This window comes from Delphinapterus leucas, chromosome 6, assembly GCF_059928025.1.
Source record: "Delphinapterus leucas isolate spDelLeu-1000000601 "Yukka" chromosome 6, BTC_Dleu_Yukka2, whole genome shotgun sequence".
NCBI classification, from domain to species: domain Eukaryota; kingdom Metazoa; phylum Chordata; class Mammalia; order Artiodactyla; family Monodontidae; genus Delphinapterus; species Delphinapterus leucas.
The window spans coordinates 111845752-111872935 of record NC_143134.1 but is presented as its reverse complement, the minus strand read 5'-3'; the positions used below and the strand labels follow the sequence as shown (position 1 = coordinate 111872935).

At 40.4% G+C, this 27184-nt stretch overlaps 1 protein-coding gene, 1 long non-coding RNA gene and 1 pseudogene across 9 annotated transcripts in view; 2 read left to right on the top strand and 1 right to left on the bottom strand.

Moving 5' to 3' along the window:
• LOC115802721 (N-acetyllactosaminide alpha-1,3-galactosyltransferase-like 1) overlaps positions 1-17336 on the top strand; it is a 31711-nt gene extending 14375 nt beyond the window's left edge. The window contains 1 exon segment of the mRNA XM_089913692.1: positions 2-17336. Coding sequence (XP_089769818.1) covers positions 2-290 — 289 coding nt within the window. The 3' untranslated portion in view covers positions 291-17336.
• The window catches only part of LOC149749045 (kunitz-type protease inhibitor 2 pseudogene), a 39477-nt pseudogene extending 12982 nt beyond the window's left edge, over positions 1-26495 (top strand). Inside the window, exon 3 of the transcript XR_016393634.1 lies at positions 25663-26495. The product of XR_016393634.1 is annotated as a kunitz-type protease inhibitor 2 pseudogene (transcript). The remainder of the gene's footprint in view (positions 1-25662) is intronic.
• LOC149749044 (uncharacterized) overlaps positions 7766-27184 on the bottom strand; it is a 29991-nt gene continuing 10572 nt past the window's right edge. For 4 of the 7 annotated variants that reach the window (XR_016393637.1, XR_016393639.1, XR_016393635.1 and 1 more), the window contains one exon: positions 7766-26932. This is a non-coding gene — a long non-coding RNA (uncharacterized LOC149749044). The remainder of the gene's footprint in view (positions 26933-27184) is intronic. The other 3 variants (XR_016393640.1, XR_016393636.1, XR_016393638.1) reach the window with 3 other exon arrangements.

The following is a 27184-nucleotide window of genomic DNA, read 5'->3' as shown; positions in this document are numbered from 1 at the left end:
GTAAATCTGCAGCTTTCATCCCTTTTGAAGAGGGAGATTTCTATTACCATAGTGCAATTTTTGGTGACACAGTCCAGGAGGTTTTAAACCTCCTTAAAGTATATCAGAAAGGAGCTATTCAAGACACTGAAAATAGACTTACCAGCACATATGAACATCACCTAAACAAATATATTTTTATTAAGAAACCCACTAAATTATTATCACCAGAATACAATTGGGATCCAAGTTTTAGAACTCCTCCACAAATTAAATCTGTTAAGATACCATGGCAGTTAAAAAGTGTTTGATGGTATTATTATTAGATTTATGGATTAACAAGTTCACTACAATAATTCCTCAAATATAAAACTCATTAAAGTTTTCAGTGTTTTAGAAACTTACAAAAATATGCAATCTTCCTAAAGAAATTGTTTTTCTCCTTCCAATTTTGAAATATCTAAATCTACCTATGCTGGATTAAGAATAAATGGTTATTAATTTAATGTTAATGCACAGTGATGTTATTATATATAAAATATAGATATATATTATAAATAATGTAAAAATGCTTTTGAAGGCATAAAATGAATGTTTCATGAAGAAACACATCCAGACTGTAGTTCAAAAAATAATAATAGATGGATAGATAAATAGGTACATAGGTAGACAGAGAGACAGATAGACAGATAGATATACACACAAATAATCAAAGGGATATGTGTAAGGGAAAAATATTCATCAACTCACTCATCAAATATTTACTCAGTTTTTTTAGTGTTGGGATATATATTGCTTGTGATTAATCTCCACAATTAGTATTCATTCTATCTAGTGCCTGATTGAATTTAAGTGAACTAAAGACATTCTATGAAATACGTATCTTACTTTTATTGTTACAAAGATATTGAGTTCATTTTCTTTTTAATGCTACAAGAATTTTATTTTAAAAAATTAGATATCTACTGAATTCCACGGTAGGTATATGAGATGCAGTCAGGGATAGAAAAAATGTTTCAAAAATATATCATGTGCCCTCAAGCAGCCTATAGTCTAGCAAGGGAGATAAAACTAATCATAAATATCTCTTTTACGAGTTTAAAAGTGCCAAAAGCTCATAAGGAAGACACGGCTAAAACGCATGTGGTTCAGGAAAGGGAGCAATCATCTTCATAAGAACCTTTATGTAGTCACATCCACTATGTTTCCGTAAACTAGTGAGGTATTACAGCATAGTTACAAGAGCTAGAGGTTCTAAAGTCAAAATAGGTTATTATTTTAATCCTCTTTTTTGGGAGAAAAACTGAGTCTTAGTAAGTAGTCTATAAAAGATAAGGATTATTGGCTATTGAAAACACTAAAATTAAGGAATATTGATGATGACTGTGGCAGGAAGACCTTATGATGGTCCCCGATGATCCCCATACCCTGGTATTCATGTCCTTGTGTAGTCCCCCCCACCTGTCCAGCTGCATTGTGAGCTGAATGTAGTGACTTCCTTCCAATCTATAGAATATAACAAAGATGTTGGGATGTCCCTTTCATGATTAGGTTACATATGATTGTGATTTCCATCTTACTAGCAGACTCTCTTTCTTGCTGTCTTTGATGAAGCAAGTTGAAATGTTGGAGAGGCCCTCATAGCAAGGAACTGAGGGCAGTCATCAGCCAACAGCTAGAAAGGAACTGAGGCCTTCAGTCCAACAACCCTCAAGGAACTGAATTCTGCCAACAACCATGTAAGTGAGTTTAGAAGCAGATCTTTCCCCAGTTGAGTCTTCACATGAGACCTCATCTCCAGCCAACACCTTGATTGCAGCCTTGTGAGAGACCCAGAAGTAGAAGGTCCAGCTAAACCATGCCCAGATTGTTGTTTTTTTTTTAAAATAGATTAATTTAATTTATTTATTTATTGGCTGCGTTGCGTCTTCTGTGGCTGTGCACGGGCTTTCTCTAGTTGCCGAGGGCTTCTCATTGCGGTGGCTTCTCTTGTTGCAGAGCACAGGCTCCAGGCACGCAGGCTCAGTAGTGGCACACGGGCTTAGTTGCTCCACGGCATGTGGGATCTTCCTGAACCAGGGCTGGAACCCGTGTCCCCTGCATTGGCAGGCGGATGCTTAACCACTGCGCCACCAGGGAAGTCCCATGCCCAGATTCTTGAACCACAGAAACTGTGAGATAATAAAGATGTGCTGCTTTAAGACATTAAGTTTTGGGGTAATTTGTTACACAGCAATAGATAACTAATACAGATACCGTACCTGAAAGTGGTGTGATGCCATGAAAAATACTAAAATTGTGGGAGCGGTTTTGGAACTGGGCAGTAGATGGAACCTGGAAAGATTTTCCAGCTCATGATAGAGTGAGCCTAAATTTTTTTGAATGGACTGTTAGTAGAAATCTGAACTTTGAGGGTGCTGTCGGTGAGAGCTCAAAAGCAAGTGAGGAAGATATTATTGGAAAGTGTAGGAAGGGGGATCTTTGTTATGTAGTGACAGAAAGCATGACAACATTGCCCCCTTCAGATATGTGGAAAACGGAACATGTACCTAATGAGCTTGGTTTTGTAGATAAGGAGATTTCTAAGCTTCCTTCTTGCTGTTTATAATAAAATGTTAGGAAATGAACTATAAAATAAAATAGCCTACTTTCTTTGCAACTTCTGGTCCTACACAAGATGACAAAGACGCACTTTCCCTTTTACTTCCCTCAAAATAAAATAAAATCCTGGAAATAATTACAGACAACCATAAAAGGACTCGGAAAAGTGGAAAGAGGAAGCAGGCTGGCTAGGGACCTTAGGACTTGAGGAACAACATGATGGTGAGTCCCTGAGATTTCTTTTTGTCTCCCATATATCCCAGACTGGGCACTGAAGAAGGCCCACAACTCAAACCACCAAAAGGTGTAGATTTTTAAAAGTTCTAGGAAAAGCCAGCTCTCTCTGGCTGAAGACCCAGAAAAGAGGCAGCACAGCTGAGACCTGGTGGGGAACCCCATCTTCACTCTGTACCTGGCTGGCCTGCTCTGCCTGCACCAGCAGCACCTGCAAGAGTAGGCAGCTGACTCTACCAGAAGTATCAATAGGCCCAGTGTCTCCTGGCCCTCCACTCAGCAGCAGAGGGAGACCTATATCCAAAATCTCCTGGCCTCCATTCAGTGGCAAAGGACTCCCAGCACTACCACCAGAGGCAGAAGGAGGCCCAGGCAGATGTTTCCCTCCCTCAGTGGCACTGGCACAGATGGAATAAGAAGCCTGTTGGCACAAGGTAACATAGAGAGAAGCTAGAGAGAAGAAGATAGAGACAGAAGATAAAGAGAAGTTCCTGGGAAACTCTGTCCCCCACAGACTCAGCTTCCTCCATCCACCACCTAGCAGCATTGGGGACCCCAGAAAAGCGCCTTCCACACCCCTGAGGCAACACCATCAGTGATTAGGCAGGCATTGGGTGGTAGCCTTGAGAACAGGCTCAGGGAAACATTCACTACCCCATGGCCCAGCATCTCCCATGCTCCCCCTAGCAGGATCTGCCTGGGAAACCACACTCGGCCCCTGCAGGCAGCATCTGCAGGATCAAACAGGAGCCCCGGTGGTGCCAGGGGAAAGAAGCGGACCAGAAAATCGCTGTATAGGCTCTGAAACCTATATTGTCACAGCTGAAAAAAGTAAGCAAGGGACTATGCACTAAACATAAACAGGGTGACTGCCTGCTGAAAGAAAAGACTTAAATAGGATTCAGGGTCTCATAACTTAATTCTCAAAATGTTCAGATACAAAAAATCACTCGTCATACCAAGAACCAGAAAAGTCACAACCTGAATGAGAAAAGGCAATCAACTGATATCAATATAGAGATAACCAAGTGTTAGAATTATCTGACAAGGATTTTAGAGCAGCTATCATAAAAAATGCTTCAGGGGCAAGGGATAATTTGGAAGATTGGTATTGACATATATACATTACTATATATAAAATAGATAACTAATAAGAACCTACTATATAGCACAGGGAACTCTACTCAATACTCTGTAATGACCTATATAGGAAAAGAATCTAAAAAAGAGTGGATATATGTATATGTATAACTGATTCACTTTGCTGTACAGCAGAAACTAACACAACATTGTAAATCAACTATACTCCAATAAAAAATTAATTTAAATAAATAAATAAAAATCCAACTCTTGATTTTGCTGAAAAAAAAAAAGCTTTAACAAGCAATTCCAACTTATCTCAAAACATGAAAAAATAGAAAACTTCAGCAGAAACATTTCTATCGGTAGAAGGACACATACCATATCCTATCATTTATATATTACTTTATAAAATGCAATGTAACACTACATACTATTTAGGGATATACACATATAGGTAAAAATATAAGGATACAAATTGCAAGAATGATCAGCAAATTTGTGATTGTGGTTACCTTTGTGATAGGAAGGAAATGCAATTAGAAAGGGATACACGGTATGTTTCATCTAGATGTGAAATGTTTTGTTTCTTAAGCTTCATTGTTGGTACATGTTCATCATAATAGTCTTTACATTTCTATGTCTGAAATATTTCATAATAAAAATGACTATTGAAAAACTCTACTAAGTGATGTCTATCTCTTATCGTTTGAAACTTTTCACTTAGTACCTTAAACAAAGCATTAGAGCTTAATGTGGTTAATTTTTGCTTTAACTTTTTTTTTTTTTTTTTTGCGGTACGCAGGCCTCTCACTGTTGTTGCCTCTCCCGTTGCGGAGCACAGGCTCCGGACGCGCAGGCTCAGCGGCCATGGCTCACGGGCCCAGCCGCTCCGCGGCATGTGGGATATTCCCGGACCAGGGCACGAACCCGTGTTCCCTGCACTGGCAGGTGGACTCTCAACCACTACGCCACCAGGGAAGCCCTGCTTTAACTTTTAAAGTTTTTAAATAAAAATATTAAAGAAGAAATAGAAAATTAGAATATCTTAAAGAAACTGAGTCAGAGGGGAAAAAATCTTTTCACAAAAATAACTCTAGGCCATTTACAAAAATTAACTCAAAATTGATCAAAAATCTAAATGTGTGCTCCCACGTCTTGGCTATTGTAAATAGTGCTGCTATGAACTTTGGGGTGCGTGTATCTTTTCGAACTAGAGTTTTCTCCCTATATATGCCCAGGGGTAGGATTGCAGAATCATATGGTAACTCTATTTTTAGTTTTTTAAGGAACCTCCATACAGTTCTCCATAGTGGCTGCAGTAATTTACATTCCCATCAACAGTGTAGGAGGGTTCCTTTTTCTCCACATCCTCTCCAGCATTTATTATTTGTAGATTTTTTAATGATGGCCATTCTGACTGGTATAAGTTGATAACTCATTGTAGTTTTGGTTTGCATTTCTCTAATAATTAGCGATATTGAGCATCTTTTCATGTGCCTGTTGCCCATCTGTATGTCTTCTTTGGAGAAACGTCTATTTAGGTCTTCTGCCCTTTTTTTGATTGGGTTGTTTGGTTTCTTTTTATATTAAGCTGTACGAGCTGTTTGTATATTTTGGAAATTAATCCCTTGTTTGTAGCATCATTTGTAAAAATTTTCTCCCAGTCTTTAGGTTGTTTTTTCATCGTTTATGGTTTCCTTTGCTGTGCAAAAACTTTTAAGTTTAACTAGGTCCCATTTGTTTATTTTTATTTCCATTACTCTAGGAGATGGAACCAAAAATATATTGCTGCAATTTATGTCAAAGAGTATTCTGCCTATGTTTTCCTCTAGGAGTTTTATAGTATCCAGTCTTACTTTAGGTCTTTAATCCATTTTGAGTTTATTTTTGTATATGGTGTTAGAGAATCGTCTAATTTCATTCTTTTATATGTAGCTGTCAAGTTTTCCCAGCACCACTTATTGAAGAGACTGTCTTTTCTCCATTGTATATTCTTGCCGCCTTTGTCATAGATTAATTGACTGTAAGTGTGTGGTTTTATTTCTGTGCTTTCTATCCTTTTCCATTGATCGCTATGTCTGGTTTTGTGCCAGTACCATACACACTGGCACAAAACCAGTTTCGATAACTGTAGCTTTGTACTATAGCCTGAAGTCAGGGAGTGTGATTCCTGAGCTCCGTTCTTCTTTCTCAAGATTGTTTTAGCTATTTGGAGTGTTTTGTGTTTCCATACAAATTAAAAAATTTTTTATTCTGGTTCTGTGAAAAATGTCATTGGTAATTTGGTAGGGATTGCATTGAATCTGTAGATTGCGTTGGGGACTATGATCATTTTAACAATATTGATTCTTCCACTCCAAGAACACGGTTTATTTGTCCATCTGTTTGTGTTGTCTTCAATTTCTTTCATCAGCATCTTATAGTTTTCAGAATACAGGTCTTTTGTCTCCTTAGATAGGTTTATTCCTAGGCATTTTATTCTTTTTGATGTGATGGTAAACAGGATTGTTTCCTTAAATTCCGTTTCTGATTTCTCTTTCTGTTAGTGTCTATAAATGCAACAGATTTCTGTATATTAATTTTGTATCCAGCAACTCTACCACATTCATCGATGAGCTCTCGTAGTTTTCTGGTAGTGTCTCTAGGATTTTCTATGTATGGTATCATGTCATTTGCAAACAGTGACCATCTTACGTCTTCTTTTCCAACTTGGATTCCTTTTATTTCTTTTTCTTCTCTGATTACTGTGGCCAAGACTTCCAAAACTATGTTGAATAAAAGTGGTGAGAGTGGACACCCTTGCCTTGTTCCTGATCTTAGAGGAAATGCTTTAGCTTTTCACCATTGAGTATGATGTTAGCCCTGAGTTTGTCATATATGGCCTCTATTATGTTGAGATATGTTCCCTCTATGCCTACTTCCTAAAGAGTTTTTATCATAAATGGATGTTGAATTGTATCAAAAGCTTTTCCTGCATCGATTGAGATGATCGCATGGTTTTTATTCTTCAATTTGTTAATGTGGTGTATCAAATTGACTGATTGGCGGATATTGAAAAATCCTTGCATCCCTGGGATAAATCCCACTTGATCATAGTGTATGATCCTTTTAATGTATTGTTGCATTCAGTTTACTAGTATTTTGTTAAGGATTTCTGCATCTACGTTCATCATTTCATTGGCATGCAATTTCTTTTTCTGTGATACTTTGTCTGGTTTTGGTATCAGGGTGATGATGACCTCATAGAATGAATTCAAAAGTGTTCCTTCCTCTGCAATTTTTTGGAATAGTTTCAGAAGGTTAGGTGTTAACTATTCTCTAAATGTTAGTAGAATTCACCTGTGAAGCCATCTGGTCCTGGACTTTTGCTTATTGGAGTTTTTAAATTACTGATTCAATTTCAGTACTGGTAATTGGTCTGTTCATATTTTCTATTGCTTCCTGGTTCAGTCTTGGGAGATTATACCATTCTAAGAATTTTATCATTTCTTCTAGGTTGTCTATTTTATTGGCATATAGTTGCTTGTAGTAGTCTCTTATGATCCTTTGTATTTCTGTGCCGTCAGCTGTAAATTCTTCTTTTTCATATCTGATTTTATTGATTTGGACCCTCTATCCTTTTTTCTTTTTCTTTTTTAAAAAAATAAATTTATTTATTTATTTATTATTTTTTTTTGGCTGCATTAGGTCTTTGTTGCTGTGTGTGGCTTTCTCTAGTCGCGGCACGAGCGGGGTCTACTCTTCGCTGTGGTGCGCAGGCTTCTCATTGTGGTGGCTTCTCTTGTTGTGGAGCTTGGGCTCTAGGCACGTGGGCTTCAGTAGTTGTGGCTCGCAGGCTCTAGAGCGCAGGCTCAGTAGTAGTGGCACATGGGCTTAGCTGCTCCGCGACATGTGGGATTGTCCTGGACCAGGGCTCAAACCCGTGTTCCCTGCATTGGCAGGTAGATTCTTAACCACTGTGCCACCAGGGAAGCCCTATCCTTTTTTCTTGATGAATCTGGTTAAAAGTTTATCAATCTTGTCTATCTTTTCAAAGAACCAGCTTTTAGTTTCATTGATCTTTTCTATTGCTTTTTAGTCTCTATTTATTTCTGCTCTGATCTTTATGATTTCTTTCCTTCTACTAAATTTGGGGTTTGTTTGTTCTTTCTCTAGTGGCTTTAGGCATAAGGTTAGGTTGCTTATTTGAGAGTTTTCTTGTTTCCTGAGGTAAACTTGTATCGCTATAAACTTCCCTCTTAGAACTCCTTTTGCTGCATCCCATAGGTTTTGGATCATCGTGTTTTCATTTTCAATTGTCTCTAGGTATTTTTTTATTTACTCTTTGATTTCCTCAGTGATCCATTGGTTGTTTAGTAGCATATTGTTTAGTCTCCATGTGTTTGTGTTTTTTGTAGTTTTTTTTTTTGTGTGTGTGTGTGTGTGGTTGATTTCTAGCCTCATAGCATTGTGGTTGGAAAAGATGCTTGATATGATTTCAGTTTTCCTAAATTTATTGAGGCTTTGTTTATGGCCCAGCATGTGATCTATCCTGGAGAATGTTCCATGCGCACTTGAAAAGAATGTGTATTCTGCTGCTTTCAGGTGAAATGCTCTATAAATATCAATTAAGCCCATCTGGTCTTATGTGTCATTTAAGGTCTGTGTTTCCTTATTGATTTTCTGTCTGGATGATCTGTCTATTGATGTAAGTGGGGTGTTAAAGTCCCCCACTATTATTGGGTTACTGTCAATTTCTCCTTTTTTTTTTTTAATACTTATTTGGCTGCACTGGATCTTAGTTGAACCACGCAGGATCTTCGCGGTGGCCTGCAGGATCTTTAGTTGCAGTGTGCAAACTCTTAGTTGCAGCATATGGGATCTAGTTCCCTGAGCAGGGATCAAACCCAGGCCCCCTGCATTGGGAGTGCAGAGTCCTAGCCACTGGAATACCGAGGAAGTCCCCAGTTTCTCCTTTTACGTCTGTTAACATTTGCCTTATATATTGAGGTGTTCCTATGTTGGGTGCATATATATATTTACAATTGTTATATCTTCTTCTTGGATTGATCCTTTGATCTTTATGTAGCGTCGTTCTTTGTCTCTTGTGACCGTCTTTACTTTAAAGTCTCCTTTGTCTGATATAAGTGTTACTTACTCCAGCTTTCTTTTGATTTCCATTTGTGTGGAATACCTTTTTCCATCTCCTCACTTTCAGTCTGTATTTGTCTCTAGATCTGAAGTGATTCTCTTGTAGGTAGCATATATATGGGTCCTGTTTTTGTATCCATTCAGCCAGTCTATGTCTTTTGGTTGGAGCATTTAGTTCATTTGTATTTAAGGTAATTATTGATATGTATGTTCCTATTGTAACTTTGTTAATTGTTTTGGATTTGTTTTTGTAGGTCTTTCTTCTTTTGTTCTCTCCTCTTGTGATTTGATGACTATCTTTGGTGTTGTTTGAATTCATTTTTCTTTTTTGTGTGTATAACTATTGTAGATTTTTGTTTTGCCATTACCATGAGGTTTTTGTATAGCAGCCTGTATATATGTATGTATTTATGTATATATATATATATACACACACACACGTGTGTGTGTGCGTGTGCACTTGTTTTAAGTTGCTGATCTCTTAATTTCAAATACATTTTAGATACCCTGCATTTGTCCTCTCTTCCCCTCATGATTACTGTTTTTGATATTATATTTTACATCTACTTGTTTTGTATATCCCTTAACTGCAGATGGATACAGACGATTTTACTACTTTTGTCTAGTAACCTCTCTACTAGCTTTGTGTGTGGGTGATTTCCTACCTTTATTGTATGTTTGCCTTTACCCATGAGCTTTTCCATTTCATAATTTTGTTTCTAGTTGTGGCCTTTTCTTTTCTGCCTAGAGAGGTTCCTTTAGCATTTGTTGTAAAGCTGGTTTGGTGGTGCTGAATTCTTTTAGTTTTTGCTTGTCTGTAAAGCTTTTGATTGCTCCATCAAATCTGAATGAGAGGGCTTCCCTGGTGGCGCAGTGGTTAAGAATCTGCCTGCCAATGTAGGGGGCACGGGTTCGAGCTCTGGCCCAGGAAGATCCCACATGCTGCGGAGAAACTGGGCCTGTGGACCACAACTACTGAGCCTGAGCTCTAGAGCCTGCAAGCCACAACTACTGAGCCCGCATGCCACAACTACTGAGGCCTGCACACCTAGAGCCTGTGCTCCACAACAAGAGAGGCCACGACAATGAGAGGCCTGCGCACTGCCACAAAGAGTAGCCCCCACTCACCGCAACTAGAGAAAGCCCGCGCACAGCACCGAAGACCTAACACAGCCAAAATTAAAGAAAGAAAGAAATTTATTAAAAAAAAAAAAATCTGAATGAGAGCCTTGCTGGGTAAAGTATTCTTGGTTGTAGGTTTTCCTCTTTTATCACTTTAAGTATATTGTGCCACTACCTTCTGGTCTGCAGAGTTTCTGCTGAAAAATCAGCTGACAGCCTTATGGGAGTTCTCTTGTATATTGTTTGTTGATTTTCCCTTGTTGCTTTTAATATTCTCTCTTTATCTTTAATTTTTGTCACTTTGATTACAATGAGTCTCAGTGTGTGCCTCTGTGAGTTAATCCTGTATGGGATTCTCTGCACTTCCTGGATTGGGTGACTGTTTCCTTTCCCGGGTTAGGGAAGTTTTCGGCTATTATCTCTTCAAATATTTTCTCAGGCCCTTTCTCTCTCTCTCCTCCTTCTGGGATCCCTATGATGTGAATATTAGCATGCTTGATGTTGTCACATAGGTCTCTTAAACTGTCTTCATTTCTTTTCATTCCTTTTTCTTTTTTCTGTTCAGCAACAGTGATTTCCACTCCTCTGTCTTCCAGCTCACTGATACGTTCTTCTGTCTCATTTAGTCTACTACTGATTCTTTCTAGCATATTTTTCATTTCAGTTATTGTATTCTTGAATTCTGTTTTTTGTTCTTTATTTTTTCTAATTCTTTGTTAAAAACTTCTAATTTCTTACTCTGTGCCTCCATTCTCCTCCTGAGTTCCTTGATCATCTTTACAATCATTACTCTGAACGCTTTCTCAGATAGATTGCCTATCCCCATGTCACTTAGTTCTTCTTCTAGGGTTTTATCTTGTTCCTTCATCTGAAACATATTCCTCTGTTGCCTCACTGTGTCTAAATTGCTACTTGTATTTTTATGTATGTGGTAGGTTAGTTAGGTTTCTCAACCTTGGAGAAGTGGCCCTCTGAAGGAGATGTCCTATGCATCCCAGGAGTGCACTCCCCTCTCATCACCCAAGGGCCAGGGGCCAACTGGTCCCAGAGTAGTGTCTGGCCTGCATTTGGATTTGGTCTGCAGGCTGCCAGACTGTAATTTTCTTGCTTCTGGTGTCTGCCCCCTGGTGGGTGAGGCTGGTCTAGAGGTTTGTGCAGGCTTCCTGGCAGGAAGGGTCAGTGCCTACCCCCTGGTGGGTAGAGCTGGGCGTTGGCCCTCTGGTGGGCAGGGCCATTCTAGGGGCATGTCTAGACGCAGCTGTGAGCTCAGGAAGTCTTTAGGCAGCTTGTCTGCTTAGGGGTGGGGAATGTGTCCCCACCCAGTTAGTTGTTTGGCCCAAGGTGTCCCAGCACCAGAGCCTACAGGCTACTGGGTTGGGCCAAGTCTTGGTGCTATGACCCAAACAAGATGTCAGCCTTCAGGAGAGTTCATGCAGATGAATGCTCCCTGATACATCCACCTCCATTGTCTATGCTCCCAGGGTGAGCCACAACTGCACCCTACCTCTGCAGGATGCCCTCCAAGACCAGAAGGTAGATCTGGCCCAGGCTTCTATGAAATTACTGCTTTTGCCCTTGGTCCTGGTGCATGTGAGATTTTGTGTGCTCCCTTTAAGAGTAAAGTCTCTATTTCCCCAGTCCTGTGGAGCTTTTGCAATCAAGGCACACAGGCCTTCACACCAAATGCTCTGATGGCTCCCCTTCCCAGTGCTGGACTCTCAGGCTGGGGGCCCTGACATGGTTCTCCCACAGGAGAACCTCTGTAATATAATTTTTCTCCAGTTTGTGGGTTGCCCACCTGTGGGGTATGAAATTTTATTATATCACATATCCGTTCCTCCTACTGGTCTCATTGTGGTTCCTTCTTTTATGTCTTTAGTTGTAGAAAACCTTTTCTGGCAGGTTTCAGACTTTTTCAACCATGGTTATTCTACAGATGGTTGTGATTTTGGTGTGTTAGTGAGAGGAGGTGAGCTCAGGGTCTTTCTACTCCGTCATCTTGATCACTCTCCTCTGCCCTTGCCTCCTTTCAGTCTGTTCTCAACACAGCAGCCAGGGCGATAATATTAAATTGTACATAAGACCATGCCCCTGCTCAAAGCTTTGATTTCCCATCTTATTCAGAATAAATGTGATCGTCCTTGCTGTGATCCCGAAGGCCCTCATCTCCTAATACTGTCCCCCTAGTTCAGTCTACTCCTCCCCACTGTTCCTTGAACTCACCAGACATGCTTCTACCTCAGGGCCTTTGCACCATTCCCTCTGCCTGGAATACTCCCTCACTATCTCTGTTTTTTACTCACATGTCATCTTCTCAGTCAGGCCTCCCTGGTCACTTGGTCTAAAATTACAGAGTCCCCTCGCTCCAAAATTTTAAACTTAATTCTTCCTTCCTTATTTTTTCTCTTTACCATTTATAACTATATAGCATACTATATATTGTATTTACTTATTTATCTTATTTATTGTCTTTCTCCCCACAAAAATGTAAGCTTCCATGAGTTCAGGGTTTTTGTCCATTTTGTTCACAGCTCTAATCTCAATGCCTAGAAAAGTAACTGGCATATAGAAAGTATTCAATCAGTATTTGTCAAATAAACAAAAGAACTGATGGACATGAAATAAACATGACTGATGACTTTGGAAACTCTCTTAATTCATTTGCTTCTTTTTAAGCATCTAACTAGGACAAAGGAGTACATGAAAATTAACACTAGATGGCACAATATTACAAAGAAAGTAACCTAATCCTTTCCTCTGGACTGGAATTGCTTCAAGAAAAGCCTAAGTGTTGCCAAGTTTCCTCTGGCCTCCCCACACCCCAGCCTGCAGATGTTATGTTTTGCTGTAATAACTCAAATTTCACTGATTTATACCCCACCGGCATAAATGTTATTCTGCCCTGTTGAGGATTTCAGTGCTTCCATGTGCCAGCCCATGTTACCAAGTTCCTCCTCCCCAACCCTTGTAACCTCCCAACCCACCTGCAACTGAAGTCATTAATGCACTAGAGCCTTCAAATTTCCAGAGCTGTGGGTGGTCTGTGGTGAGAAAGAATCTGTCCCCTCTGGGTCACACTCTGTTGTGGGGGTAGGTGTCACAGATTTTTACCCCCAACCTCCTCTCTCCCCAGAACTCACATTGGATCCATGGGTTCCAAGGGTTGGGGATGGATCTGAATGACAGCTACCATGGAGTCTTAAGAATCACCATTTCCCTGCACCAGTTAAAGGCTCTCTTACTGGGACAACTTTAGCACATCTTGACTACTCACTCCCTAAAGACTGGTTATCCCAGAAGGTGACTCAGTGCTCATGCCAAGAAGCTACTGTCACTAATCAGTCTTTGCCAGTTCATACTAGGTTGTGGTGACCAACTCATTCCGGTTTTCCAGGGACTTTCCCTGTTTTAATGCAGGAAGTTTCACGTTCTAGGAAATCCCTGACTCTGGGGCAAACCAGGGCAGTTGATAACCCTACATTAATCCCAGATCTCACTCCACTCAAACTCAAACCAGAACTGTGTCACATCTGTGTAAAATTTTTAATGCATATATTTTGTTCTCTCCTCCCACCCACGTCATCAGTCACCACATCGGTCAATTCTATCTCCCTTTTGTCACCTATATTCAATTTCTCCTTTATATTCTCACTGCAAAAGTTAGTGGGAAACTACAGTAACCAAGACAAGACAGGACCACTGAAGATCCAGTGCCTTCAGGAATGAAGCTTTGGATCACACCACCTGGTACAGGTGCTGGCTCAGAGTAAAGGAAATATAGAATGAGTAGGGGAAGAAGGAAGTTACAAGTATCAACTACAAGCTCATGACCAGAGAGAAGAAAGGATTAATATCTAAACGTTAGTTTCTTTTTTGCTCACTGTATGTCTGTATATGTGTGTGTTTATGTATTTGTGTATATACAAACTAATTTTTTCTTCCTTCGCAATGTAAGAATTAATGGCAGTGGTTAACTTTACAGTTTCATCTTTAGTGTACAGGATAATCAAGAGGGACTCTAACTGAACTTGAGGAGTAACTGACATCATTCAAAGATCAATAAAATGACATTTGCGACCTTTTCTTTTTGTGGAAAAGGTGAGAGTGCCTATTTCTACAAAGGACAGCTGTGTCTTGTTAAAGAAAAGTTGAAATTTGTTATTGCAGTACAGGAAGTTGAAATACATGTAGAAAGTTGTGTATGGATATTGAATAGGTAAAGTGATGAGCTGTCCCAGTTATTACACCATTGTCTCTCAGTTCAAACCCACACTTTTATACTCTGCTTTGTGATGCTAGGTTGGGACTATGAGAACTATATTTCTACTTTGCCACTTGACTTCCTGCAAGGAAGAGGAGGGAGAAAGGATGCACTCCTTTCCTGACAAGTGGTTATCAATTACAGTATTCAGCTTGGGGGGGGCACTCCTAGAACCAGCCTCACATGTCTAATCAAAGATGTCAGCAACAGTCAGCTATTCAGACCACCTCGGAGGTCTCAGGATCCTCTCTTTCAAGCTTCCTTTTGTCCCCCCAACCCCAGGAGTGACAGCTTCATCATACAGTTCCTATCTCTGGGTTAGCTCAGTAGCCCCTTTTTTGCCTTTTCAGTTCTCCAAAACTGCTTAGCTAATTCCTTGTATTAAATTCTCTCTGTTGAAATGCCAAGTGTGTTTTCTGTTGTTGTGACTATATCCTGACTGATACAGTCACCTGCCAAGTAAAGAACACAACCACCTGAAGTGCTAGCTAAAAACAAAGGAAATATGGAATAAGAAGTAAAAGAGGGAAGTGATAAATATCAACTATGACCTTGTGACTTTATACAAGGATGATAGCACTAATGCATATTTTTGTTATGTACCTACTAACCAATGATTTCTACTTTTCCCCCTTCCCCTTCTCCTGCAGTTTTGTATGGAGTGTTGGTGGAACTTAATTTACAATCTAGTTCATAGGTCACCAGGTCACAAAAAGTCACATCTGGAGCTGCTGGAGAGGAGTGAGGCTCACCAGTAGATCCTGAACATGAAAAGGAGACAAGGACTAATGGGACTTTGAGTCTCTCTTCTCGTCTGGGGAGAAAGGGAGAGTGTCACTGTATGACAGGCAGAAGTATGAAGGTATTAAACATGGGCAGAAGGGTGAACTTAAATGCTAAGTAGCAAAAGAGCTGGCTATTTAGATTCTGAACCTGCTTGTCCTCAAATCCATTCTTTGCCCTTCTGCTGCACTGCTCTGGACTGCAGGGGGCTGACCTCTGTTAACTGTGATACCCAAACTCACTATGAGCTGATTTCTGAAAGACTGGAAGACAGGGAGGGAAGGAATACGCCAGGACATTTCTCTCCTCTCTCTTCTAACTCAGGCACTTCTTTGGCAGGGACTGCACCTCCTTAGTAGACCCAGCTCCCACTAGACAGATCCTTAGAGGTCCTGGTCTCCAACAGATGACACGCAGCTCTGGGATTCAGTAACACAGTTTTTCATTTATGTCTCTCCATGCTACAAGCTGTGGCTCTTCTGCTTAACTTTCTCAGTTAGGCTCTCAGCTCTTCTATCACCTGGTAACCACTTCCCTGCATTACATTTTCTCTGTTGTAAATACTAGAAGTGGGTGCTATTTTTCTGGTTGTCCCTGTCCCTGACAGCTAATCCCACTCCAGATCCACCGTAATACTAAGTCAATATTCTGCAATGCTCCAACTTCTGGGTATTTAGGTACAAATATACCTACCCACTTACAAAATTAGGGGTTTTTTTTTGTTGTTGTTGTTTGTAGTTGTTGTTGTTTTTTATAAATTTATTTACTTTTGGCTGCACTGGGTCTTCATTGCAGTATGTGGGCTTCTCATTGCGTTGGCTTCTCTTGTTGCAGAGCACGGACTCTAGGCGGGTGGACTTCAGTAGTTGTGGCACGCGGGCTCAGTAGTTGTGGCTCACGGGCTCTAGAGCGCAGGCTCAGTAGTTGTGGCGGACGGGCTTAGTTGCTCCGCAGCATGTGGGATCTTCCTGGACCAGGGCTCGAACCCGTGTCCCCGGAGTTGGCAGGCGGATTCTTAACCACTGCGCCACCAGGGAAGTCCCACAAAATGAGGTTTGTAGTAGGTTATTTATTGCAGTGTTGTTTGCAATGCCAAAAAGGAGAAACAAACCCCATTTCCTATAGGGAACTGGTTAAACAAACATTGGGACAACCACAGAGCTGTAAATATACCAATGCATATTATTCAGTGAAGAAAGCAGAGCACAGAACAGTTTAAATAGTATGTTATCTTTTGTGTAAGAAGGAGAAGAATAAGAATATGTTTGTACTTACATAAAGAAACCCCAAAAAATACACACAAGAAAAATAATAAAACCAGTTACTAATGGGGGTGGGGCAAGGAAGAACAAGGCAGACAGAGACAGGAGGGAGAATTTTCAATATATACTCTTTATGTTGTTTTAGTTTTTGAGCCACAAAGATGCATTACCTATTGAAAAAGTAATAAAAATTATTAAAATGCATAAAAAGGAAAAAACTGCAACCTAGTCACTAAATGATAAACATAACCAATATCAAAACACTTTATATAAAATTATAGGAAAATGAAAGATGAGAAAAGACTACATATTGTATAATTTCAACTACTTTGCATTCTGGAAAAAGGCAAAACTATGGAGACAAGAAAAAGATCAGTGGTTGTCAGGGTCTGGGAGGGAGGGATGAATAGGTGGAGCCCAGAGGATGTTTAGGGCAGTGAAAATACTCTGGATGATATAATAATGATGGATACATGTCATTATACATTTGTCCAAACCCACAGAATGTACACCAAGAGTGAAGACTGAGGTAATCTATGGACTTTGGGGGATTATGATGTGTCAGTGTAGGTTTATCCTTGATAACAAAGGTACCATTCTGGTGAGTGATGTTGATCATGGTGGAAGCTGTGCATATGTTGGGGTAGGGAGTACAGGCACACCTCAGAGATGTTGTGGGTTCAGATCCAGACCACTGCAATAAAGCAAATATCGCAATGAAGCAAATCACATGAATTTTTTTATTTTCCCATTGCATAGAAAAGTCATGTTTACTCTGTACTGTAGTCTATTAAGTGTGCGATAGCATTATGTCTAAAAAAACAATGTACATACCTTGATTTAAAAATACATTATTGAGGGCTTCCCTGGTGGCGCAGTGGTTGAGAGTCCGCCTGCCGATGCAGGGGACACGGGTTCGTGTCCTGGTCCGGGAGGATCCCACATGCCGTGGAGCGGCTGGGCCCGTAAGCCATGGCCGCTGAGCCTGCGCGTCCGGAGCCTGTGCTCCGCAACGGGAGAGGCCACAACAGTGAGAGGCCCGCATACCGCAAAAAAATAATAAAAATACATTATTGCTAAAGAAAAATTGCTAACCATCATCTGAGCCTTCAGCGAGTCGTAATCTTTTTGCTGGTGGAGGGTCTTGCCTCAGTGTTGATGGCTGCTGACTGATCGAGGTGATGGTTGCTGAAGGTTGGGGTGGCAATTTCTTAAAATAAGACAACAGTGACGTTTGTCACATCAATTGACTTTTCCTTTGATGAACAATTTCTCTATAGGCTGCAATGCTGTTTGATAGCATTTTACCCACAGTAGAACTTCTTTCAAAATTGGAGCCAATTCTCTCAAACCATGCTGCTGTCAATTAAGCTTATGTAATATTCTAAATCCTTTGTTGTCTTTCAACCATCATCACAACATCATTACCAGAAGTAGATTCCATCTCAAGAAGCCAATTTCTTTGCTCATCCATAAGAAGCAACTCCTCATCCATTAAAGTTTTATCATGAGATTGCAGCAATTCAGTCACATCCTCAGGCTGCACTTCTACTTCCAGTTCTCTTGCTATTTCCACCACCTCTGCAGTTTCTTCCTCCACTGAAGTCTTGAACCCCTCAAAATCATCCATGAGTGTTGGAATCAACTTCTTCCAGACTCCTGTTCATGTTGATATTTTGACTGGTTCCCGTGAATCATGAATGTTTTTAATGGCATCTGGAACGGTGAATCCTTTCAAGAAGGTTTTCAATTTACTTTTCTAGATCCATCAGAGGAATATCCATCTATGGCAGCTACAGCCTTATGAAATGTATTTCTTAAATAACAAGACTTAAAAGTTGAAATTACTCTTTAACCATGGGCTGCAGAGTGGAAGTTGTGTTAGCAGGCATGAAAACAACATTAATCTCATTGTACATCTCCATCAGAGCTCTTGGGTGACCAGGTGCACTGCCAATGAGCAGTAATATTTTTAAAGGAATCCTTTTTTCTGAGCAGTAGGTCTCAACCATGGGGTTAAAATATTTAGTAACCCATGTTGTAAACAGATGTGCTGTCATCTGGTATTTGTTGTTTCATTTATACAGCACAGGCAGAGTAGATCTAGCAGAATTCCGGGAGGCCCTATGATTTTCAAAATGGTAAATGAGCACTGGCTTCAACTTCAAGTCACCAGCTGCAGTAGCCCCTAACATGAGAGTCAGTCTGTCCTTTGAAGCTTTGAAGCCAGGCATTGACTTCTCCACTCTAGCTATTAAAGTCCTAGATGGCATCTTCTTCCAATATAAGGCTGTTTTGTTGACACTGAAAATCTGTTGTTTAGTGTAGCCACGTTCATTAATTACCTTAGCTAGATCTTCTGAAAACTTGCTGCATGCAGCTTCTATGTCAACACTTGCTGCTTCACCTTGTACTTTTATGTTATAGTGATGGCTTCTTTCCTTAAATCTCATGAACCGCCCTCTGCTAGCTTCAAACTTTTCTTCTGTAGCTTCCTCACCTCTCAGCCTTCATTGAATTGAAAAGTTAGGGCCTTACTCTGGATTAGGCTTTGGCTTAAGGGAATGTTATGGCTGGTTCAATCTTCTATCCAGACCACTAAAACTTTCTCCACATCAACAATAAGGCTGTTTCACTTTCTTAGCATTTGTGTGTTCACTGGAATAGCACTTTTAATTTCCTTCAAGAACACTTCCTTTGCATTCACAACTTGGCCAACTGGTGCAGAAGGCCTAGCTTTTGGCCCATCTTGGTTTCAATGTGCCTTCCTCACTAAGCTTAATCATTTCTTGTTTTTGATTTAAAGTAAGAGGTGTGCAACCCTTCCTTTTACTTGAACACTTAGAGACCACTGTGAAGTTATTAACTGGCCGAATTTCAATATTGTTGTGTCTCAGGGAACAGGGAGGCCTGAGGAGAGGGAGAGAGATGGGGGAACAGCCAGTCGGCGGAGCAGTCAGAATACACACAGCATTTATCAATTAAGTTCACCATCGTATATGGGCATGGTTAATGGCTCTCCCAAATAAATATTACACAATACTAACATCAAGGATCACTGATCACAGATCACCACAACAAATGTAATAATAATGAAAAAGTTTGAAATATTGCGAAAATTACCAAAATTGACACAGAGATATTAGGTGAACAAATGCTGTTGGAAAAAATGGCACCAAAAGACTTGCTTGATGCAGGGTTGCCACAGACCTTCAACTGTAAAAGAACACAGTATCTGCAAGCACTATAAAGCAAAGCACAATAAAACAAGGTATGCCTGTATAGGGGAACTCTCTGTACCTTCTTCTTAATTTTATCATAAACCTAAAACTGCTCTTTAAAATTCTTTAAAAAAATTAGAGGAAAGGTGAAACCCAAGGGAGGGAGAGAGAAAGAGAGCAAATACATGGAGAGCTACAGTCCTCATTTACACAAATGGTAAAGAAGGCATAGTGGATATGTTAACTCCCTTCCTCCATCAATTCAAGCTTTGGTTGCCTTTGGCTAGTGTAAGTCAGTTAAAGTTCTTTGCCTAGTCAACTGACCCTTAGACACCTTTGATTCCTGAGGTGTCTAAGCCTGTCTTGCTTTTGTTGAACTTAATAACTGGGCATGTAAAAGAAAGCATCCAGACGCCGCTAGCTTTATAACAGTAACCCTAATACTATAACCCTAATACAGTAACCCTTTGATAATCAGGGCCAATCACACCAACCAATACTAGAAGCCTTACTTCTCTAGCTGTGAACTGAGTTTCTTGACTGATCACAATGTTTTATGAAACACAACAATGGTACCAAAAAAAAGCATTCAGTGATTCCATGGATTATATCAATGGTAGAATTATGACAAACAGAAATGGCAAATAACACAGATTAAGTGTCAATATTGATGATTAAAAAATGTTTCCCCCAAGGCTTCCAGATAAAGATGGCAGATTGAGTATAATAATTCAATTTCACTTCCTCTGAAACTCCACTGAAAGTACGGTAAAGGGATTTTTTTTTTTAACTCATAAACCTATAAATCCAGAGAGAAGAGGAGACAATAGCAACAAAATATTAAGGCTGGAATGTGGAAAAGTGACTTAGGATATAGTGGGGAAAGCCAAGAACTAAATTGATGTATATCACAGAATCTTCCAAAGGCTCAGGAACTAAGTGGACTTTTGGAAGTGGGGGGAGGGGGGCAGGGTAAGAAGGGATATTAAATAAGGACTGATAGAATGCAGTTTTAAAATACATTCCCAATCTCCCAATTCCTCCCACCCCCCCTTCCCCCTTGGTATCCGTACATTTGTTCTCTACGTCTGTGTCTCTATTTCTGCTTTGCAAATAAGATCATCTATAACATTTTTCTAGATTCCACATATATGCGTTAATATACGATATTTGTTTTTCTCTTTCTGACTTACTTCACTCTGTATGACACTCTCTAGGTCCATCCACGTCTATACAAATGACCCAATTTCGTTCCCTTTTATGGCTGACATACATATACACTATTGATACTATGTATAAAATAGGTAATTAATGAGAACATACTGTATAGCACTGGGAACTCTTCTTAATGCACTGTGGTGACCTAAATGGGAAGGAAATCCAAAAAAGAGGGGATATATTTATATGTATAGCTGATTCATTTTGCTGTACAATAGAAACTAACACAACATTGTAAAGCAACTACACTCCAATAAAAATTAATTAAAAAAAATAAAGTACATTCCCCACCCCTTGAGTGTGGGCTGAGCTTAGCGACTTTCTTCTAAAGACTAGGGTATGGGAAGAGAGACACAGGTAACGAGAGAACCCAGAGACACCACCTTAGCCACGTGAGCACTCAAGTTTAAGATCACCAGTCACAAGTCATGTTGGTGTCATGTTCTCCTGATACGATGCAGTGAAAAGGGCAGTTCATCTGTGGCATTCTTCCCCCAAATCCATATTCCTGATGTAATCATGACAAACCCAAACATCAGGCAAACCCAAATAGAGGGGCAGCCTACAACACCTGACCTGTACTCTTCAAAACTGCCAAGGTCACAAAAGACAAGGAAAGACCAAAACATTGTCACAGCTTGGAGACTAAGAGATCATGATGATTGAATGCAGTGTAATATCCTGAAACAGAGAAGGGCATCAGTGAAAAAACTGGTAAACTCCAAATAAAGTCTGTGGTTTTGTCAACAGTATTGTACTCATGTTAATTTCTTAGTTTTGGTAAATGCAGCTTGATTATGGAAGATGTTACCTTTTGGGGAAGCTTGGGGAAGTGTGTACAGGTACTCCGTACTATCTTTGCAACTTTTTTGTAAATCTAAAATTTCAAAATAAAAAGATATAAAAATATAAAATGGAGAAAAGGAGATAGAGCTCTACTTCCCCTCCCTCATGGCATTAACTCTTCCTGCAGAAGACTGGAACTGGTAAATGCAGAATGACTGAACAGCTGTGGTGCAGGTACCCTACTGGGAATCAGGAGCAGGACCTAAACTGTGCACACTGAATGATAAGACCCAACGCCAGCCTTAGAACTGAGTGCCTGGGCCCCACTTGTTAGAGAGCCCTATGAATCAGAGAGATGGAGAGAATAAATTCATGAAAGAACACATGGGTATCGTTATCAATCAAGGTCCAGCACCCAGTGCTGGCACAGTGCAATCTATAACCTTAAGTATGTCCCTTTTGTGACACTAACTTCATTTGAAGATGCTTCTCCCCATCGCTTGCTCCTGTCCTCCTTTCTCCTCTAAATAAAAGGTGACTGTCCCTGAATGCTGTATAGGAGTGTGGGTTGTGCTTCTGCTGTCAAATGCAGACTTTGCTACAGAAGGAATATGAACAGCAGAAGCACTTCGGTAAGAGAAAATACAAATTAATTAGTTTGACAATCTTTCTGAGAGCACGGATGAAATAGATACTTGCATATTAAAGTCTCAAGAGTGTCGGATGTCCATCTTTTTTAATTTCACTTCAAATTCTAGCTGGAGTATCCAGTGATATGCACTAATTAGCATACTATTCAATACCATTATACACAGCAACTGAGAAACACTTTGTAATATTAAATAATTCATATTACTCTTAAGTCTGTGTGTATATATGTCTAGATATAACAAGTGTGAAGCAAGCTATGTATTTCACACTGACGGATGGATACTAATTCTAGAATTGTAATTTGTTTTAGTTTTATAAAATGGTTAATATGATTTAAACAAAACATTAAGTTTGAATTACCAGATAAGCAATAATGAGAGATGGAGCATGAGACGACTTCTCAGTTTTCTCTCTCAATGAGTCATGGTTTCCTTAGGCAAGGTTTGCACAACAGGTAACACTTATCCAATGCTTCTCACCCAGAGGCAATTTCCTCCCTTGCCTCACCTGGGGGGCAGGCATTTGGCAATATCTGGAGACATTTTTCATCGCCATGACTCAGGGCTGGGGTGCTACTGGCATCTGAGATAGAGGCCAGGGATGCTACTAAACATCTTACAATGCACAGGGCAGCCCCCCAGAGCAAAATAATCCATTCCAAAATGTTAATAGTGCCACAGCTGAGAAGTCTGTTTTAGATAAATCTAGGAGCTTGGGGTTCTCTAAGCTTTGATGTCTCTCATATACTACTATTCCACTTGTCAAGACCCTACTCTTCCCTAATTTAGCTTAACCTGACATTCATATAAAATGCTTGGCAAAGTATGTGGATTCACATACTAATATAATTTACCAAATCACAGAATCAGTCTCTGAATTTGGTTTTCAGTTATCTCAGCCCTATGACTACAAGCAACAAGAGATTTTTACAACACTATCCCATAAAGGCTTTTGAGTTTTATTCTATTAAGGCAACACTTTTGCAATTTGAGTATGTCACCTGCTTGCTTTAAATTACCCCATGCGATTAAAGGCACCCATCATGGTTTAATCACACCTGTTCCCCTTTAAATTGAACTATGGCAACAGCTATCTGATTCCCCAGAGCTTCCTCCTCAGTGCGTACATAGTTCCATATAATCATACAAAATAACTTGATTGGCTATTTTTCCATTGCATACGGAATGCCACTTTACCATCATGGAATATGAAAGAAAGTCTCTGCATTTTGTCTGACCTCTATGTAATAACCATTTCCCTGAGGACATGTTGCCTGCAGCCCACTGTCTGGAACCACTAGATAGTAAGCTCCATGGAGCCAGGGACCAAGCCTATCTTATAAATCACTGTGTTCCCAGCACCCAGGCTGTACTTGGCACATAGCAGGCACCTAGTTAATATCTGTTGAATTAATTAGTAAAGTCAAATGTCAATTTCTCTAAGAAACTTTTTTATTAAAGTGCTTATTACATATGTTTCTTCATCTGCTTTTCCTCCTCAACTAAGTCTCTCAAGACAGAGACCTAATAACAAAGATACTTAGTAACCTAGTTACCAAAGTACAGGAAAGACCTTTCAAACAACTCATACAATAAAACCAACATCCCTGCTACCATCGTCAAAAGAGACAGTGTGAAAGAACTGAGAGCTTAAGAGCTTATAGGCTCTTCACATAGGGAAGTAAAACTGTGGAAAGGCTGAATAGCTTACGTTTCTAAGTACACGCAGTACTGGTCTCCAAGAGATAACCAAACTGCTTTCACTCCTATCCTCCCCAAAAATGCCCTCTTGAAACGGCCTGAATTTTTTTTTTACATCCTAATAATGAAAGAAACTCTTTCCAATTTAAATTCATTTGAACAGGCATTCTTCTTTAAAATAACAATTATATCTGAAAATGTTAAGAGGTTGGCTATTAATAATCCATGTACTCATTAGGGCAAATCACTACAGTAAAGTTACTTTTTTTCTAATATCAGAGACTCTCCAAAACAGGAATGTAGGTAATTTTGGTGCAAAGAGAGCTTTGACAGGAGAAGATAGGCTTGAATGGACTGGGGCAACGTGGTAGTTAGCACCAAGCTAACCAAGTTAGCACCAAGTAGGGTAGTTAGCACCAAGCACTATGAAGTAGAAGAGAAGCAGATAAGAGAAGTGAAAGGATGCTGAAGACAATATACACCAATTTACAAACTGCCTAAGATCACTTCAAGACTTAGGGAACATAGGTCTTCCCTGGTGGCGCAGTGGTTAAGAATCCGCCTGCCAATGCAGGGGACACGGATTTGAGCCCTGATCTGGGACGATCCCACATGCTGTGGGGCAACTGAGCCCGTGCGCCACAACTACTGAGCCTGCGAGCCACAACTACTGAAGCCCAGGCGCCTAGAGCCCATGCTCCACAACAAAGAGAAGCCACTGCAATAAGAAGCCCGCGCACCACAACAAAGAGTAGCCTCCGCTCACCGCAACTAGAGAAAAAGCCCGTGCACAGCAACGAAGACCCAACGCAGCCAAAAATAAATAAATAAATAAATTTATTTTTTTAAAAAAGACTTAGAGAACATCTTCGGCTCTTGTTTCTGCACTTCACTTGCTCTCTGGTTAGTACTGTGGTTCACCTGCTTCGAAATTAAGGATTATATGATGGATTCTGGGAGGAGGCTTCTTCTGAACATGAAGTCCACTAAATACTACCACTGTGCTGCTCACTTTCCTTGCAGCCACAAAATTGTGCATGCCCAATGCCCCTGTTAGTACTGTTGAGGCAACAATTAACTTTCTGCCACTTTGGAAGGTCTAGAGCTCTCAAAAAAGTCTTGTGATGATTTCATCACCTGACTAAATTACCTGACACAGAGCTAAGAATGATTCAATGACTGCTTACAGAGTATAAAAACTGATTAATTCCACTCAAGGGGAAAAAATCACTGACAAAACCAAACACTTTTACTAATTACTGTACTGCCATTCCATAAACACATGGTAGCTTTTATAGTAAAAAAAGATAGTTCCACTATGCTGAATTACAATCACTTAGTTGAATCCTAAGCATAATTTAATTAATTTTGAGGGGATTTGTATAAAACCACTCCTTAATTTTATGAAATGCAGATTACAATACAGACTGTTTGCCATGATTTAATGCATAGCTTGTTTTTTTTATTTTCCTTTCAGTCTATGTATATTTGATTAATAAATAATAAAAATAGAACCAAACACAGCAGTTCTCAGCTTACCTTCTTCCAGTAGAAAAAGTTTCCATTTCTCCATGGATAAACCAATGTTTACGGGAAATGTGACAAAAAGTCACTTTGTTTTTATATTTCAGAAAGAAAATCCTAGGGGTGGAGCCCCTCATGGCGCAGCTGTGTGGGCTGAGGCGGTACTGGGCACTCCTCACCCTGCTGGCATCGCTGCTCCTCTCCCGCTGAGGCAGCCGACAGAGAATGTGGCGTCCATGGAAGCAAGGGCATCTACTAAGATTGAGGTGTTTCTCCAGCCACACACAGCTGCACAGACTTTTGCCGAGTTTCGAAGAGTGTGGGGAAATGCCGGGCCTCCATCCCTAAGTGGTGGTACAATGTCACTGACGGATCCTGCCAGCAGTTTGTGTACGGAGGCTGTGGAGGGAATGACAATAATTCCATGACCAAGGAGGAGTGTCTTGCAAAGTGTGCTGGTGTCACAGTAAACACCATCGATGACCTGTCCAGGAATGGAGCAGATTCCTCTGTCCCAAGTGTTCCCGGAAGGCAGGATTCTGATGACCTGTCCAGTGATATGTTAAACTATGAAGAATACTGCACTGCCAAGGCCGTTCCTGGGGCTTGCCGCGCACCCTTCCCACGCTGGTACTTTAACGCCGAGAAGAACTCTTGTGATAACTTCACCTACGGCGGATGCCGGGGCAATAAAAACAGCTACCCCTCCAAGGAGGAGTGCGTGCAGCGCCGCTTCGGCAAGCAGTTGTGTCCTGCCCTGGCCCGCACTAAAGCGGTGGTCCTGGCAGGGCTGTTCGTGATGGTCCTGACGCTCTTGCTGGGAGCCTCCGTGGTCTGCCTGATCAGGGTGGCGCGGAGGAACCAGGTGCGCGCCCCCCGCACTGTGCGGAGCTCTGGGGACGACAAAGAGCAGCTGGTGAAGAACACTTAGGTCCTGTGAATGCCCTGTCGCCAAGGGGCTGCCCTCCTCAATCCCCCGTTAATGAAGAGAATCTGGGAAGGGAGGGGAGACAAGTGTTGAACGCATCTGTGCTTTTTCAAACAGAGTGATTGGTGTGTATTTGCGCGATCATTAGGGCTTTTGGTCTGTTTGTTAATCCAGAAGGTAAGAGGGCTGCTCCCTGGTCTCCCGGGATGGGTTTGCTTTGGAAATTCTCTTAGTGAAGGGCTGTGCACGTTGCAAACGGTCTTAGCCCTAGATCGGAGTCGGTTCCTCTTCGATTTATTTCTTTGCTCCACGTATAGTTTTCTTAGCTTACGTTGAATCCTATTGTCTCCTTTCCGATCACAAAAGTAATGTTTAATAGTTTCCTTTGTTTGTTTTCTGTTTTGTTTTGTTTTTTAAAGTAAGCAGAAACATGTTTTTTAATTAGGATTCTGAAAGGAAGAAGTAAAATGTACAAGTTTAATAAAAACGGCCTTCCCTTAAAAAAAAAAAATCCTAAAAGTGGAAGGAAAAAGCAATCATTAGTTTACTTCCTATATATGGTTTGACTAACTTTTAGTAACCACAACCCCTATGTTCAGTACAGATTAGAAGAAACCTTATATTCAGACCATTTTAACTCTTCAGGGTATGTGGATTCTATCAGGAATAAACTTTTAATTTTTCTTTAATTGAAACTGTTT